Source organism: Crotalus tigris, unplaced genomic scaffold (assembly GCF_016545835.1).
Source record: "Crotalus tigris isolate CLP2741 ecotype Arizona unplaced genomic scaffold, ASM1654583v1 scf7180000018110.176419, whole genome shotgun sequence".
NCBI lineage: Eukaryota > Metazoa > Chordata > Lepidosauria > Squamata > Viperidae > Crotalus > Crotalus tigris.
The window spans coordinates 35,961-54,100 of NW_024096830.1; the positions used below are offsets into that span (position 1 = coordinate 35,961).

General features: G+C 37.0%; 1 protein-coding gene across 1 annotated transcript in view; it reads right to left on the bottom strand.

The window, feature by feature from the left end:
* The window catches only part of LOC120310071 (contactin-5-like), a 166,430-nt gene that overhangs the window by 32,032 nt on the left and 116,258 nt on the right, over positions 1-18,140 (bottom strand). Inside the window, exons 8-9 of the mRNA XM_039348030.1 lie at positions 17,500-17,629; positions 16,015-16,165 (exon numbers count right to left, since the gene is read on the bottom strand). Coding sequence (XP_039203964.1) covers positions 16,015-16,165; positions 17,500-17,629 — 281 coding nt within the window. The remainder of the gene's footprint in view (positions 1-16,014; positions 16,166-17,499; positions 17,630-18,140) is intronic.

Genomic DNA, 18,140 nt, shown 5'->3' on the forward strand with positions numbered 1-18,140 from the left:
TTGCTTGGCGACCCCCGTGAAATGGTCGATCGACCCCAAATGGGGTCACGACCCATAGGTTGAGAACCGCTGGATTAGATGATAATGATAATGATGATGATGACTTTATGTTATCATCTTAAACAAATTCCAGACAGAAGATTATTGTCCTTGGAGATTCTCAGTCATCCAGGTTGTCCCAAAAATGCTTTTTCAAGAGGCAACTGGACTTTCTTTGTTTTTCCTTGAAGCTTCTTCGGTGAGAAGCGAAACATCTTCAAGGAAAAAGAAAGTCCAAGTACTGTTATTAACTGCAGTTTTAGCACCTATACAAAGTGGAGTGTAAATGATAAATAAATAAATAACCCTCAATTATATTTGAAATTAGGCAATTACTAATACAACAAGCTTAATAATAGAGAGTTGAATGAAAAATGGATATTTCAAAATACAATATCAATTTATTTCTTTCTTTTTTTAAAAAAAGCTGCAAACTAAGCCCAAGAGAAATGTATTAAGCATATTGTTCTTCATAGTTTTTTTTTTATTTTTGCTCAAATTTGCTGGAAGGGACAGGCTCAAAAATGTATTATTAATTTACCAGCCTGGTGACATAAATTCTGCTAATGGATTGAGTTAACACTGTGGATTTGTAACAGTTTTAGGAAAATAGCAGAAAGTTGGGAGCATAGAACCAGACTCCAGTAATTGGGCTATGCTGGAAAGAAAAGAAACTAAAATATGCAATATTTATAAACAATATTCAGATTCTATTGTCATATTTAGATTCTGCTCTGAGATGCTGCTATTGATAGTGGGCAAATGAAAAAAAATGTGCTTAATCTTAACTTTAACAGTTTCTTGCAGTCTAGAATTAATTGTTCCTACCTGGAAGATTTCAGTGTGCACCAAAAATAGTTTTCTTATCTCTTTTGTTTGGGAGCTGCTTTCTTTGTTTAATATCTCAGTTTGAACAAGGGGATAGATGGGGAATTCATCAAATTTGCGGATGACTCCAAGCTGGCAGGAATAGCCAACACTCCAGAAGACAGGCTTAAGATATAGGAGGACCTGGACAGACTTGAACACTGGGCACTATCTAACAAAATGAAATTCAATGGTGAAAAAAGTAAGGTTCTAAATTTAGGCAAGAAAAACCAAATGTACAGGTATAGTATAAGGGGTACCTTGCTCAATAGTAGTAACTGTGAGAGGGATCTCGGAGTCCTAGTGGACAATCACTTAAACATGAGCCAGCAGTGTGCTGCAGTTGCCAAAAAAGCCAACACAATGCTGGACTGCATTAACAGAGGGATAGAATCAAGATCACGTGAAGTATTAATACCACTTTACAATGCCTTGGTAAGGCCACACTTGGAATACTGCATCGAGTTTTGGTCACCACGATGTAAAAAAGATGTTGAGACTCTAGAAAGAGTACAGAGAAGAGCAACAAAGATGATTAGGGGACTGGAGGCTAAAGCATATAAGGAACGGTTGCTGGAATTGGGTATGTCTAGTTTAATGAAAAGAAGGACCAGAGGTGACATGATAGCAGTATTCCAATATCTCAGGGGTTGCCACAAAGAAGAGGGAGTCAAGCTATTTTCCAAAGTGCCTGAAGGGAGGACAAGAAGCAACGGATGGAAACTAGTCAAGGAGAGAAGCAACTTAGAACTAAGGAGAAACTTCCTGACAGTTAGAACAATTAACCAGTGGAACAACCTGCCTCCAGAAGTGGTGAATGCTCCAACACTAGAAGTTTTTAAGAAGAGACTGGACAGCCATTTGTCTGAAATGGTGTAGGGTTTCCTGAGCAGGGGGTTGGACTAGATGACTTCCAATGTCCCTTCCAATTTTTATTATTATCTGCTATTATTATTATTATTATGGATCATCGCACAATTAGCCAATGGGCAGAGTTAGCCTGCAATACTGCATTCTAACCACCAGACCTCCTATTAATAGAAAATGATGCAGGAAGCTTTAAAATATACTCCACTGCATTCTGATTTCATTATGAAATTTGCAGGAAAAAGTGAGTCTCATGTGTGAATTTAATTTATATCCCACATATCTTTCTAGAACTCTAAGTGGTATACATAGCAAGTCCTCCTCCAGTTTTTCTTCATGCTAGCAACCCTGTTAAGCTGAGGGAGGATTTGACTCTGGATGTCTCCAGTCCTAGTCCACCATATTTTATCACATTTCCATGCTGGCTGTAAAGTGTTGCCTTGTGGAAAGATGGGTGCCAAACAAATTTAATAAATAAATAAAATGTTAAAAAAATCAATGAATATCTATGAATTAGAAACAAAACAAAACAGAGTCCTATTCTGTGTGATTTAAATACTTTCCAAATTAGATCAATGCATTATTGGTTTGTTGGAAGGCAATGCATTACTCTATTATAAATTCTCTGTGTGACAACTTTAGAGTATGGATGAGTGCTTTATATGTGGGCAAAACTTCCAGTAGTCAATGAATATTGATGCCACATGACAGAATTTCACACATTTGTATGCAGAGGACTGCTTTCCCCCCACTGTGTTAATGAGGAATATCTGTATAAGAAATAAAATAGTTTGTGTGCATTCTCTTGAAAACAAAGGCCATGCAAGCTGAGGCAAAGCATGCAGGTGCCAGGAATTTTTGTTATCAGTGACAGACCAATTATGAGACTGCAGGTGTTTGGTATTAACTCAAGGACAGATGACAATGTATTATACCCTTAAAAAGTGAAGATGAAGAAATGTGCACTAAATTGACTTTAAAATGCAAGAACAAAGGAAAACGTTCTTCAGATCATAATAACAGGAAGTAGGTGAAGAAACACCATAGATCAGGGGTCTTCAAACTCGGCCCTTTTATCACTCATGGACTTCAATTCCCAGAATTCCTCAGCCAGTATGCCTGGCTGAGGAATTCTGTGAATTGAAGTCCATGAGTCATAAAAGGGCCATGTTTGAAGATCCCTGCCATAGATAGTGCCCTACTGATTACATATATAAAATATTTCATGTTTGGCAAAAAATGGTATTGGGAAGGATTTGTTTGGAAAGATGATAATGGGATGATGGGAAGAAATGACAATAAATTCAGTATGTAAAGATTTTTTTCTCATAAAACTAGGACTAATGGAAGTGGGAAAGATTCCCCCCTTCCCCCCCCCAAGCTGTTTTAAGTGTCTATGGAGATTCTCAGTCATCCAGATCATGGTTGTCCAAAAGGTGCTTTTTCAAAAGGCAACTGGACTTTATTTGCTTTTCCTTGAAGTTTTGCTTTTCATCCAAGAAGTATCTTCAGTTCTGAAGAAGCTGAAGAAGCTTCTTCAAGGAAAAACAAAGAAAGTTCAGTTGCCTTTTGAAAAAGCATTTTTGGGACAAGCCATTTTAAGATATTTGTGTGAAGGGTATGGGAGGAGCTGTTTCACTTTTTAATGAGAACTATCTAAATTTTCATCTCCTGAATCTTTCCCTCACCCTTTTTTCCAACTTAGTATCCTTGACAGTGGTATCTTGCGATTTTTATATGAATTGCATCTGTGAGATACCAAAATAAAGAGTGGATTAATCACATCATCATAGTCATCTTCTTGATCTTTTTGACTCCATTTTACACTTGTCTGTAATGATGGATTATGCTGGCTAGGAATTCTGACTTCAACATATTTGTAGGGTTTTGGTCTGGGAAAGGCTATGATAATGGAGGAAATAAGAAAGTTCTGATCAGCTGAAAAATCACAAACCTATTGCAGAAGGCAGAGCATTCCAAGCTGATACATGAAGCATACCTAGTGCTAGACAACTGGATACACAACACTTACACAAAGTACACACAAATAAGAATTCAAGGGGGGCATCCTACATTATTTTTGGATGTGCAGTTCATGTACAAATATGACATTTCTATTTGACAAATGTGCATGAGGCAATATAAGTGTTATACTTTTCTGGAAAATAGAAAGTAATTTAAACCATGGTTGGTTATAGCTTTCTATTTGAAATATTCCTGGTTTTGCTGCCATAAAAAAGAAAATCTAAAGTGAGGATTAGTCTGCTTAATACAAACTATCTTTAATTATTAATACATTAGAATTTAAACTTGATTAAATCTTATTGCATATTAAATATTACATTTACAAATAAAGCTTCTCAAAGGTGGGGGAGAAAAGGAAAAGGAAATTTTTCTGCTATTTATTTATTGTCAGTTCAGAAGAGACTTCTTTAGCTAAATAGTAAAGAGAGAACATAAATGCCTACGCAAACTTAGTAATAGCTGCTTAAAAAATTAATCTTTGATGCATCTATTTTTTTTATATTCAGAAAGCAAAAATGTGCTATAAAAGCACAAACATTAATTCTTCTAATTATTCTTGCCTGTATTATGAAGTTGGTAGAAAAATGAAAATATTTCCTCCACTATGATATTGACTTTCACTGTCCAGAGTCACTTGTCTGAGATGGGCAGCTATAGATATGGAAGGAAGGAAGGATTAAATAAATAAATGAAGAGAAAAGTGTTAGGCCATGTGTGTGCTTGATAATTAGTACACTTAAACTGGGCCAAAGAGACAGCTCATGAGCAGAAAACCTTTTAATAGGTCAAATAAAGAAAAAATTAAATGGTCATAAGTCCTAATAAAATATTTAAAAATGACAAGGCTCCAAGTGCAGATGACAGCACTGGAAAATATTAAAATATAAATATGGTTTGTTTATGACAGGGGTCTTTAAACTTGGCCCTTTTATGACTTGTGGACTTCAACTCCCAGAATTCCTCAGCCAGCGTGCCTGGCTGAGGAATTCTGGGAGTTGAAGTCCACAAGTCATAAAAGGGCCAAGTTTGAAGACCCCTGGTTTATGGACTAGCTGTGTACCTTGATTATTTTGTATGGGAATTAGGCCGTATCTCTGCCCAATGAATGGAAGAACACTGTTAATTGAATGCAAAAACTAGAAGGAGATATATTTGTTAAGCATGCCTGCAAAGACATTTGCCTGAATTCTGACTAAAATGCTAGGAAGAGAACAGTGTGAAATGCAGTGTAGTGCAGAGAGGTAGTCTCTGAGCAATCTAGGAATGTGAAAAAGAAGCCTATGTTTGTTGATCTACAGGTAAGCTGTGATAAAGTGAATACATCTGAATTATAAAATATTTTGCTCCTATATGGAACTGAGCATTGGTTGCTGAATGTGAGAAAGGTAGCATATATCGTATTTTTATATTTTATAAGACTTAAATTTGGGGTGACATATATCAGTAAAAGTAATCAAAATAAAGAAAATTCAATAGAAAACAAATATAACAAACACAATCAATAGATAGCCAAGATTGTGTATAGCAGACCTCATTCAGAAAACAGAATAGGCTCCTCTATCATCTTGATCCAGTGCATGGGAGGAAAAAAAAAACTCTTCACCACTCTGAAAGTCTTTTCAGAATTGTGAATCCTGAGGAACCAAATAGGATCCCTTGCACTGTTAGTTCTGCTACTTCTCTTCCGTATCCATGCCCCTTATGGTTGGTTAAAGCTTTCTATGAAGTAATAGGGGGCTAGATCTGAGTAGTAATCAGTGCTTCTTTGAGACACTTCCATCACCTTTTGTTGTGGTGAAAGTATTGGAAGGAAGCAGATTTTTTGGGACCCTTGAAATTAAATTCAAGCCAAGATACACCATGGAAATGCATTGATCCTTTTGGTGATAGTAGAGAGGCAGGAGGCTCCAGTTAGTGGTAGTAGGCCAGGAGATATCTACCAAGACATCTTTGATTTGTAGAATTCATCTAAGACCCTTCCTCCATTCACTCCTTGTAATCATGTATATAAAGCTGCTGGGGGGAGTCAACTGTGAACATGAGGTTCAGTATCTTCAACAATGGTTCCCAGCTATGTATCTTATCCTTGGGCTAAATAGGTGATGTGGTGGAAGTGCTAATCCAGTGGCTAGAGATTTTCAAGGTCTGGAAAGGGAGGAACAGACTTCAAACTGAATTCCTTCATGATGGTGTGGCTTTACAGCCCTCATGTTTCCAGCGAAATTCCAATTTTGACTTTGAAGGAAGTTATACTTCCACGTTCAGAGATGAGGGTTTTGTACAGTGACATCTTGTCTACCATTTGTCATCTTTCCTGACTAATTGCTCATGCCTTAGTTACATGTTTGGACAATGGTAACTTGTTCAACATAGGACTGTCCTTGAAAAACCTCTGGGGGGAATGGGCAGGTCGTACCAATGGTTAAGAATTTATGTTATTTTAAAATTGTATCTTTTACAATGTATAACTGGAAAAAATAAAAAAAAATTAATATATAAAAAAAAACCTCTGGAAGTGACAGCTGGTGAAAAATTCAACAGTCAGGAAGATCTGGGTGTATATCAAAATACCTGTGTGACCCCCATTGCTTTGGGAGTTGCATTGGTCTCCAGTTGACTTCCAGAGGTTATTCAAGATACTAATCATAATCTTTAAGGCCCTATTTGATTAAGTGAGGGAGCAACCTCTCCTATATTATTCTACTGTCCAACTAGATCAAATAAGGTAAACTTCCTCCAGATTCTGTCCCTACAGGATTGTTACCTGAGGGGACCCCACAGGAGAGTATTCTTAGTGGTCATCCCCATTTTTTAGAATTCCCTACCAGTGGAACTTCAATCAGTCTCAAATCTCTTAGGTTTCAGCTAACTTCAAAGACCTACTTGTTATTCCTTATTTAGAAGGAGACTATTTGATTGGAAAATAGCATTGTAGTTGTATAGTATTTGCATCGGTTGGGATTTATTTAGTAATGCCTTTATATTTTTAGGTTTTTAAAATATGTTTACATTGCTAGCTGCCTAGAACCTAGGGGAATAAACAGCATATATGCCCCAGAAACAAACAACAGATTCTGAGAACTATAACAATACCAATAAACTGGCAGATATATTTTAAGGTGGTCATGTGGTTCTGGTAGAACCGCATCTTTATAATGAAATCTGATTCATTGTTACAAGAAGCCTAAGAAGTTTTCTTATTTTTTTATATGAGTGTTGCCAATTAAAATGGCATGTGTAAAATCCATCAAAATTGCTAAGCAATTCTCTTGAGCCCTTCCCTGCTCATAAATCACAATCTATGAAGATGTCCCCCAGCAAGCAAATTCATTGAAATATATACAATTATATTAGAAGCCCTTCCAATTGCCATTTAAAACAAACCCCATCATTTTCTCCTCAACTATGGAAAATTAAAAATCTAGATTAGGATATATGAATTATGTCAACAGATGCTGTTTGAATGACACGGTTAATTGTCAGGTTTTGTTCTGTTTTGAAAAAAAAAAGAATGCATATGTATCATTATGTTTTAAAACCACCGTTTTGAATCAAGTAATGATAAGTAATTTTTTTTCTAACCCTGGCCAGAAAGAAATTATTGACAGTTTTTTTTCAACTTAGTGCTCATCAGATGAGTTGTAACTACAACTTCCAGAAGTCACAGTTACCTATCTACTGTATTGAAACATCCATCAATAGACACAGATGATGTCAGAATTAGCCTTGGCCCTTGGTTAAATGTGAAACACCAGCTCCACATCAGTGGTGGGATTCAAATATGTGAACAACCGGTCCTCTATGTGAATGCTGCTTCTGGAAGTCCATTCTGGGCCTGGGCAACAAAAAATTAGCTACCAGTTCTGCCGAAGTGGTACGAACCGGCAGAATCTCACCACTGCTCCACATCTAGCTTCAGAGGATGTCCCTACTTTTCAGGACTACCTTGCATATTGGTGTATAGTCATGCTAGCCACATGATCACGGAAATGTCTTTGGCCAATGTCTTTGGCTAAGAAATGGACATGAGCACTGCCCCCTAGAGCAGTGGTTCTCAACCTTTTTAATGCCGCGACCCCCAACCGGTCGTAAGTCGAGGACTACTCAACCGGTCGTAAGTCGAGGACTACTCAACCGGTCGTAAGTCGAGGACTACTCAACCGGTCGTAAGTCGAGGACTACTCAACTGGTGCAGCACCGTTTGAAGAATGGGACTTTTGGAGGGCTCAGGAGGGCAGAGACAGCCTGAACAATTCCTATTGGCTTTTGAAAGCCAATAGAATTAGACTCTATTCAAGAGAGTCTATTCTATTGGCTTTCAAAAGCCAATAGAATAAAAGGGAGTAGCACAGCTAAGGAAAAGGGGAAAAAAATGGCGGACTGCGTTGTTTGGCGACCCCTGTGTAATGGTCGTTCGACCCCAAATGGGGTCCCGACCCACAGGTTGAGAACCACTGCCCTAGAGTCAGACACAACTGGACAGGAGAAACTTTTATCTTTCTTTACCATACAAACAAAAACAATTCCTATCTGGTGTCGACCAAAATACTATTTGCAAGCATAGAGTTATATAAATACAACATTCCAAGAGATTTCTCTCCCCACACGTTATAAGAAAGTCTGATCACTTCAGTCACACCTGCCATCACTGACATAACTTTTCTTCCTATATCAAGTCTTAGTTTTGGACGATGCCTGGCTAAATGTATATTGCTGAAGGCACAGACAAAACAGAACTTCTATCCTACAGTAGGATATTTTGGAGAAAGAGAAAAAAATTAGTAAACCCTGGCAGCCACTGCGGAAGATGAATTCCTATTTATTAAAAATCATTTCTTTCTTAGCATGGGGCCATTTGTTCTGTCGGAAGTAATTTTCTAAATAGAGTTAATGAAAGAATTTTCATTGCATAAACATAATATTATAAAGAAGCAATTCTCACTCTTCTGACTAAATCCCAGAGTGCTGAGAATTGTACAAGTGTAATTGGTTATGCATGGAGGAGATAATACAAGCTTTTACTGCTGAATAATTGGCATATAGTAAGAAAAGGCTCTTTGATTTCTATGTCGTGGAAACCTTCATTAAATTGTTGATGGCTTCCTTTCTGAGGAATGTTTAGTCTATGAGTTCATGAAGGTTTCAGAAAGTGTTCTCTGAGTAATATGATGTAATAGAAGAGACTATTTGTAGCTCAGATTGAATTGATGTTGATATTACCTAATTAAATAACGAAACACCTGCAAGCAAATTACCAAGCTTCGAGCACCAGAATTCCACAATAGGATGTAATATATAATATACTACACAATAATGTAGTATAGTGCAAATATATGCAATAGTTAGTTTTCTTGTAGCACTTCATTATAAGATAGTGGTGATACTTATCATCCTATCCTATCCTATCCTATCCTATCCTATCCTATCCTATCCTATCCTATCCTATCCCATCCCATCCCACCCTACCCTACCCTACCCTACCCTACCCTACCCTACCCTACCCTACCCTACCCTACTCTACACTAGTTTTTTCACAATTGTCAGTAGTCATTCAAGTGTGAACCCATTCTTCTCAACTTGGTTTTTTTTTCCTGGAAACTGGGAAAACTATTGCATACAGCAGTCACATAATCATGCAATTGGTCAAAAAAGTGAGCCAGTTTCCAAGCAGACATATGACTGCAGGGTGGGATAGCATGAACTCTTATGATGACCAGCTTTACAGGCCCTTTGGAATTTTGAAAGGTTGTTTAGCAACCGATAATAAGTCAAGGATTACCTGTAAAACTAGTAATGTTATTTGCTGTACAGCCATAATTAACCTTTAGCATTGCTAACAGAAAAGTTGCCATCTTTATCTACTAGAGTGGGTACCTCTAACAAATATAAATCAATATATTAAATCAGTCAATCAATTAATCAACATTGCAATTTTCTCTCTGTTGCCTGTAACCCCCAAAACCAATGCTGATCTAAGATGCAGCAAGTTATCAGAACTGGAGGCAGCAAAGTATTAATAGAATTATAAAACTGTATGGCTTGAAGTCTTTTTAGGGTATTCTGGTAACATTGAAAGGCTAGCTTTTTATTCATCCTTGTCACTCAGTAAATCCTCATATAAAAGTCAAAAGAAGGGAGATCAAATTTTTATGGGTATTAAAAAGCTATCATAATATGCAGACCACTGCTTGCATCCTCAACTGGTATTAGTTTGCTTTTATGATAATTGCCACACATTTCCCAAAAAACTTCCAAGCTTGGCCTCATGTCTTTTCCCCATAATTCACTATGCTTGTTCCTTTGTACCGCACACAAAAGCTTCTTATGTTAGCATGTAGATCTAAAACAAAAGAGGGGATGCTTAAATTAAAGCAGTAACATTTTGATTAAAATAGTTTCAGTTCCCCAAGCTGATTCAGAATCAATGCTGCAGCTAGAGTATTAGGGCTAATTAATAACTTGCATCTAACTCAAAGAAGGAAATTATTGTGAAATTTATTTTTATAGCAATGTCAAAGTTGTCACGGTTTTGTGTCTCTCATTTATACGCAGATCTCTAATTTCCATTATAAACTGAAAGAGCTCAATTAAACTGTGATTGATGTGAGAAGAAAAAAAAATTAAACAGCAGCAACTACACAATTCTCACTACATCTTATTATTGAATGGTCTCCTCCTTCTTTTCCCTCAAGTGTCCTCTGAAATTGCCTTCTCTCTTACATTAGGATCTATAAACCACTACTTGGGCATCAGGAGTATCAGCTGGTAATGTGTTCCCAGAAGTTTAAACAACATATTTCAGAAAGTTAGTAGCTTCTACTGTGGAAAAATAAAGCCAATAGCGATTGTCTAGGGCAGTGGTTCTCAACCTTTTTAATGCCGTGACTCCCAACCAGTCGTAAGTCGAGGACTACTCAACCGGTCGTAAGTCGAGGACTACTCAACTGGTGCAGCATCGTTTGCAGAATGGGACTTTTGGTGGCTCAGCAGGGCAGAGACAGCCTGGACAATTCCTATTGGCTTTTGAAAGCCAATAGAATTAGACTCTATTCAAGAGAGTCTATTCTATTGGCTTTCAAAAGCCAATAGAATAAAAGGGAGTAGCACAGCTAAAGAAAAGGGGAAAAAATGGCAGACTGCGTTGTTTGGCGACCCCCATGAAATGGTCATTCGACCCCAAATGGGGTCCCGACCCACAGGTTGAGAACCACTGGTCTAGGGGACCTTAATGAAAACAAAACTATTAAGTAAATATTTTTCTATCCACACCAATTCTAAGAAAAAAGTAGGTAGCCCCTTTCCAATGGAGATTGACTCATGGGTAATAATCCGAGTGGCAAAGAGACAATAAAAAGACACAAAACAAGAAGAACAAATTAACAGAATTGGAAGGAACAGTCCATTCCCTCTACTCAAGCAGGAGACCCTATATCGTTTCAGACAAGTGGTTGTCCAATGTCTTCTTAAAAGAGATGGAACACCCAGAACTTCTGAAAGTAAGCTGTTCCACTGATTTAATTGTCCCCACTGTCAGGAAATTTCTCCTTATTTTTAGGTTGCTTCTCTCCTTGATTAGTTTCCATCCACTATTTCTTGTTCCGCCTTCAGGTGCTTTGGAGAATAGCTCGATTCCCTCTTCTATGTGGCAGCCCCTCAAATATTGGAATACTGCTATCATGTCATCCATAGTCCTTCTTTTCACTAGTCTAGACATACCCAATTTCTGCAACCATTCTTCATATGTTTTAACATCTAGTCCCTAATCATCTTTGTTGCTCTTCTCAGCATTCTTTCTATAGTTTCAACATCTTTTTTAAATCATGGTGACCTAAATTGGATACAATATTCCAAGTGTGGTCTTACCAAGGCATTATGAATTGGTACTAACATTTCATGTGACTCGATTCTATCCTTCTGAGTAATGGTTGATGACAATGTGGTATTCTGAAACAATTGAAAGAGTCACTCTATTCTTCAAAAAACCACAAGAGAAGATATGTACTTTTGGACATCAGTGTGAAATGCAGAAAGAATAATGAAAACATTCTTGATTAATCCTTTTGGAACAGGAATGGGCCCTGGGATTTTCCCAAGGTGGTAAGCTAAGCTTTCCTTATATTGTTTGTAGTTGCCAGTTGAGTCCAGAAGAGTTAAGTCTTGGAAACAGACATCTTCATTGAAGATGCACAAAGTTAGATAAATCAAAGATGTGAATATGTGTATATATTGTGCTGTTTCATTCTGTGATCTTTTACAGGCATCACAACAATGTTCAGGCATTCATATAAGCATGTGGAAGGTTTCAGATCAGATAGGGCAGGGGTCCCCAACCTGTGGGAGGCGGTCCACTACTGGCGGTCCACTACGGGCCATGTGAATGGCTGGCCAGTGCGTCCCACTCGCATTAGTGCTGTCTTGAGTGTTGCATGGGTGCTAGCCCCACCCTGAGCATTGTGCAGGTGCCAGCCCTGTCCTGAGCATTGCATGGGCACTAGCCTCATTCCAAGTGTTGCGTGGGCGCTAGCCCTGTCCTGAGCATTGTGCGGGCGTTAGGCCTGCTCCCAGTGTTGTGCAGGCACCAGGCCTACTCCCAATGTTGTGCAGGTGCTCGTGTCACCCCCAAGTTTGCGCAGGCACTAGACCTGCCTGAAGCATCGCACAGACATTAGACCCACCCCCAGCATCACGTTCAATCAAATATCTAAAGGAGAACTACAATAATAACTGCTTGAGTTTAGAAACAACTCTCCCTGTGATTCAGGATCCTAGTTGACACAATGAACTGCTCTTGTCTTTTTGGTCAACATTTATGGAGTCAGGGGAGAGAAAGGCTGTGGCTTTATATGGAGGCCACTGTATAGCCTAGTCTGAAGGCCCTTATACATTCAACTAAGTGCCAGGATAATTGAAGCAGAAATGGATAATTTGTAGCCCATGAACTCATTTGACCATTTCTGGTACCCATAGTGACTGAATTTTGCTACCACATTTCCACTTTATTTCTGTGTTATTTTTTTCTTCTTCAAAATCATGAGTGGGGATGGATATGGGAGAACTCTGAAAAGGCCCCTCCTGTTGCTTTTAAAAATCCAACCTGGCTTAAATCCAATAGACTTAAAGTGCTGAAAATTGGGGTTACGATTTTTACACTGGTTTCTACTTTATTCTAAAACAAGAGAGATAGGAACCAAAATGTTCATATCATTCAAACTTCCTGTGACCATTCAGAAGGCAGACTTCTAGTCTCAAATTCAATGGCCATCCCTGCTACAGAGCATACTTAGGTTAGTTTTTAACATTTTTGTGAATTTATTGATTGGAAATCATTAAAAGGGGAAGTTAGTTGGCTGCTCATACAGTTTTGTTAAATGTTTGAGGATTAGCAATCAGCTTGTAATCATCCACCATAAAATTGAAACACACAGCCTGAAATGCAAAGAGTTTGGGTCTGATATTGCCATTCATTTTCAGAAAAGACTAATAAACCAAAGCAACCCATTACATTTTTCCAAAACACACTGGGTTTTGTTAGCTAAAAGCAGATAATTAAACTCCATTCTTTTTTTTTCTCCCTTGCAGAGCAAAGTAAGTAATAATAGAATCTTAATAAGATTTTTCTTTGCTAAACTCATTTGGGATCATTTTATTTTAAATATAATTAATGGTCATGTAATGATAACAATGAGCTGGTGTAAAAGCTCAGTAATGAGAAGACATTTGGGCATGCATGAAAGTCATAGGTTAGTGAAGAGAGAGAGAGGAATCTCTTCATTGATTTAAACCCTATATTCAGTTTACTGAGCAAATAGACCTATTACCTAAATCTAGATCTTTAAAAAAAAAGTTCTATCAAGTTCAGATAAGTTAGTGTAGAGTTTCTGCTAATCCATAGCAAGAGATCAAAATCAACATTGGTCTGTTTTTCATTTCAAATTATTTAATTTCAGCTAGAGTTCTCTCTTTTGTTTTCTGATTTACACACTTCTAGATCATAAGTAGTTGAGGTACAGCAGAAGGCAAATACCATAATAATATGACCACTTCAAACTGAAGATGGCTAGTAATAGAAATAGGATTTGTGTACAGATATGATTCTCCATATCTATAAATGCACATGCTGCAATTTTTTTCTATGTGCAAAAAATATGCAACTCTTCTCCTCATAGCAGAATTGAATTCTCAGGGTTCCGTTAGCAAAAATACCAATTTCTTGGAACAAAAATGAAAGCTCTAGCAGTAATTAACATTAAATTAATTTCAATTACTCCAAGCATATCTTAAAATATCTTCCTCTTTATCATATCACAATTTGGCTGCATCATTCAGAGGGAATTGCAAGATTACAACACAGGATTTTTTTTGGGGGGAGGGGGGGAGGGACAAAATTGCATATCCCTTTGAATAAAATATCTCCAACTACCTCATATCTGAGGCCCAGTTTCAAGTTTTCCATTAACATACTTTCCTAAATTAGGGTGCTACCTAATTGTAAGGACTTTATCTCTCAGAATTCCCAATCTAGCGCAGACATATTAAAAATTAAGCAGTTGAAGTCCAGAAATTGTAGCATATTGTACCATAATCTGTAAGCTGCTCATTGCCTTATAAGGAGAATAATTAAATAGATAGATAGATAGATAGATAGATAGATAGATAGATAGATAGATAGATAGATAGATAAAATTTAAAGGTGTCAGCCCTCACAGATTAGCCTGACAGGAAACTTGACAAGTTGAACTAATTCTAATTTATTGCAAGGCTATATATTTGCAAATCTGAAAGTATAAACTCCCCACTGCCATCTTTAACTGCTAGACCCATTTCTTTCTCTGACCATCAAGCCATTGAGGGCTCCTCCCTCTTATGACAGATGATTTCTTAGGTAGCTTCTCTTTCCCTCCCCCCCCCCCAAGGTCATCCACACTTCCATTACAGTGTAGAAGGGATAAAGAGGTGTAGATCAAAAAGCTAGACAAGGAGGAAAGAGAGTATCACATGCAAAGAGATGAAAAAATACTGAACTACCTAAAATGGAAGGGTAGAGAGTGAAGATGATAGAATTTGCAGAAATGGCAAGATTGACGTGTTTGATCAGAGATAAGACATCAAGTATTTTTTTATGAAAGACTGGACACCTTTTATGGATGTTTTTTGCTGAAAAGGAGAAAAAATGAACGGAAGATTTATGGATTTGCTGATTAAAAAGGGTTAATTATGTGAAAGAAGGAATCATGTATAATTTTAAAGAAAAGGGAGAGACACTACATTTGTAACTGTTCTAAAAATAAGAAGTTATTAGTTTACATTTTTTCTTGTCTCCCTCATCTGCTCTCTGCATTTTTTTCTTTTCTTTTTTTTAATTTGAAATTGCTAGGGAGCTATTCTTTGCAAAAATGGGTTAATTAAGAAGTATGGAGACAAGTAGCATCATAATATGAAATGGGGAGGTTAAGAAATGTAAGAGAAAAAAGAGAAGGGATTGAACAAATAGATCCCAAACCTGCTTAGGATCTAATGCACAAGCAGAGAAATAATGATTGCTGTCAATATTACAATGAACAAAGACATATTTTCAATTTTGCAACTACTAAGACTGTTGTTCAAGGAAATACAAAGAGAGACAGGAAAATGACAGAAGCCTGGGAAATGGGCCCCTTGTCAGTCAACAGGAGTGCTGATTTACCACCAGCTTATCAGATACTTAGGAGCTGAGGACTTGGCACCACAAGGAACAACAGCCAATAGCCAGCCATCAACATGCCAATCAACCAATAGGAAGCCACACTCAACCAGGCTTCACATAAATATGACTCACAGAAAAGCACACATGCCAGTAGAGAGAAGTTCCCTGAGGATAGGCTCCAGTTTAAGAGACTAAACCACTGGTCCCAATGAACAACCCATATTGGATCCTGTTGTCATTATTTGCTGGAATGAAATGTTGGTATTGATTTAGAATTGATAATTTGGAATTTTGAAAAAGAGTCTTCTCTTGAGAAGAAGATTCTTCCTCTAAAAAAGCAAACCATTTAAATAAGGCTGTTGCCAATAATGGACGATATATATGAAACTTCATTATCAAAATGATATCATTTTTATACATAATGTAAAATATTTAATAGCCAAAGCTTGCTGATTGACTATTCTTATGCTTTATCTTTTTCTTGCAGACACTGATGGAAGTAAAAGGTAAACATGAATAAATGGATATCTGACCTTTTATTTTCTCGCATGTTTTTTTCTCCTTTCTTCCACCCAATGGTTGATTTGGGAGACGCTTGTGGTTTGCATTCCACAGTGACTTTTTGGCCTTTGGTAACAATTATGGTCTTCTTCAGTTGACTCAGGGGAAAAGTTGGAGCAGAAGCTATTGAGAAAAGAAATAAATCTCAGTGGAACCATCCAAGCCCATTACGTCAAGAAATATTTTCAGAGATGGCTCATCACCTTGGTTGATTGGTTCGTTGACTCTCCCCTATGAAATGTCTTTATAATGCAAAATCATATAGCTGTTAAACAAAGTATTAGAGGATGGGCTGAGACCCATTAATCTTACCAACCTTATCTTACCCATTAAATATTCTTTCATGCTATAACTGCATTATTTATGAGTGAAAGAAAGAAATGAAAGATTGGTCAGGAATGACAGGATCAAAGGAACTAATACTATCTATTCCAATGGACAGATTTCATTGGAATAGACGTTATAGAAGTATTTCACAACTAGCACACTTCTGAAAACTTAAACATGCTTGCAGTTTAATACATAATTTCTATTGATGAGAATGATTTGTTTAATTCCATATACTGTATATCTAAATCTTTATAAATCTTAGTTCTATTGAACAGTTTTGATTGATGAAAGTCTACAATATTTATTGGATTTGTTGAGATAAGGGCAACAAGATAGCTCTTATGTTTTCAATACAGCTAGCTACTGTATACTTTCATTTCAGTAAAATTTATTTATCTTTAAATCAAATTTATTGGCTGCTGTACTCATAGCAACTCTTGAATTTATATTTATTTCTGTTCTACACTAAGTTTTTAAGTGTTATATAATAATAACAATATTTTTTTCCCATTCATATGTATCAGAAATATAACTCAGCTTGGAGTATTGCCTCAGGTTTTCAGACAGTGGATTTGTTTATAACATTTCTATTTTACCTTTTTCCCTATAAGGATCTGTCAAAGGATGTACAGGTAGTCCTTGACTTACAACTATTTGTTTAGTGACTGTTTGAAATTACAACAGCACTGAAAAAAGTGACCTATGACCATTTTTCACATTTATGACTCTTACAGCATCCCCAGGGTCATGTGATCAAAATTTAGTTGCTTGGCAACCGGCATGTATTTGTGACAGTTGCAGGGTCATGAAGGGTCATGTGATCACTTTTTGTGACTTCCTGACATGCAATGTCAATGGGGAATCTAGATTCACTTAACAACTGTTTTACTAGCTTAACAACTGCAGTGATTCACTTAACTGTTGCAAGAAAGATTGTGAGGTGGGGACACAACTCACTTAACAACTGTCTTGCTTTGCAACAGAAATTTTGGGCTCAATTGTGGTCATAAATTGAGGACTACCTGTATAACTAGATGGACACATTCATTTCATTCTTTTGGGGTCTGAATCAACACTGTATTCTTAGCAAATGAATGGAAAAAAGAATAACAACCTTAAATACAAACCTAAAATCTTCAATTCAGCACCAGCATAGATGGCTCCGTGCTTGTTTTCCGCTACGCATTGATACATTCCAGCATCAGACTGATTAACACTGTGGATCATCAGTACACCATTAACCATCTCAATTCTGCTCTGTAATGGAATAGAAACATAATTCTACAAAAGCAAAGAAAATCAGGAAAATTTAGTGGTTTTCAGTTTTAGCTCAAGTAATGATGGCTGTAGAGGGAATGACATATTTATGTGCTTAACACATATTAAAAGAGCTTGCTGAGTGCCATGTTGACAGTTTCTTCATTGTTTTATCTTTTTACTTTGTGATAATGTTAAGATGTTTTGGGTGCTTAAAACTGCATATCATTAATGTTGGCTAGGATAATCCTTGCTCATGTTTAAAAATGAGACTTTGGTGAAATCTCACTGTTCTGATCCTTTACTGCTCTCAGCAATTATTCAGAGCTACTAACACACTAATCTTGAAAAAATGAATAGAACTGTCTTATGTAGTTAGTGAGCCAAACCAAGCATAGACTATTATGATAGTTTACTGAGGATTTGATTTTTATTTAGTTTGTTCTATTTGTCATCACTGTCCAGAACTGCAAAGACAGCAACATTGTCAAACAAACTATAATATATAGCT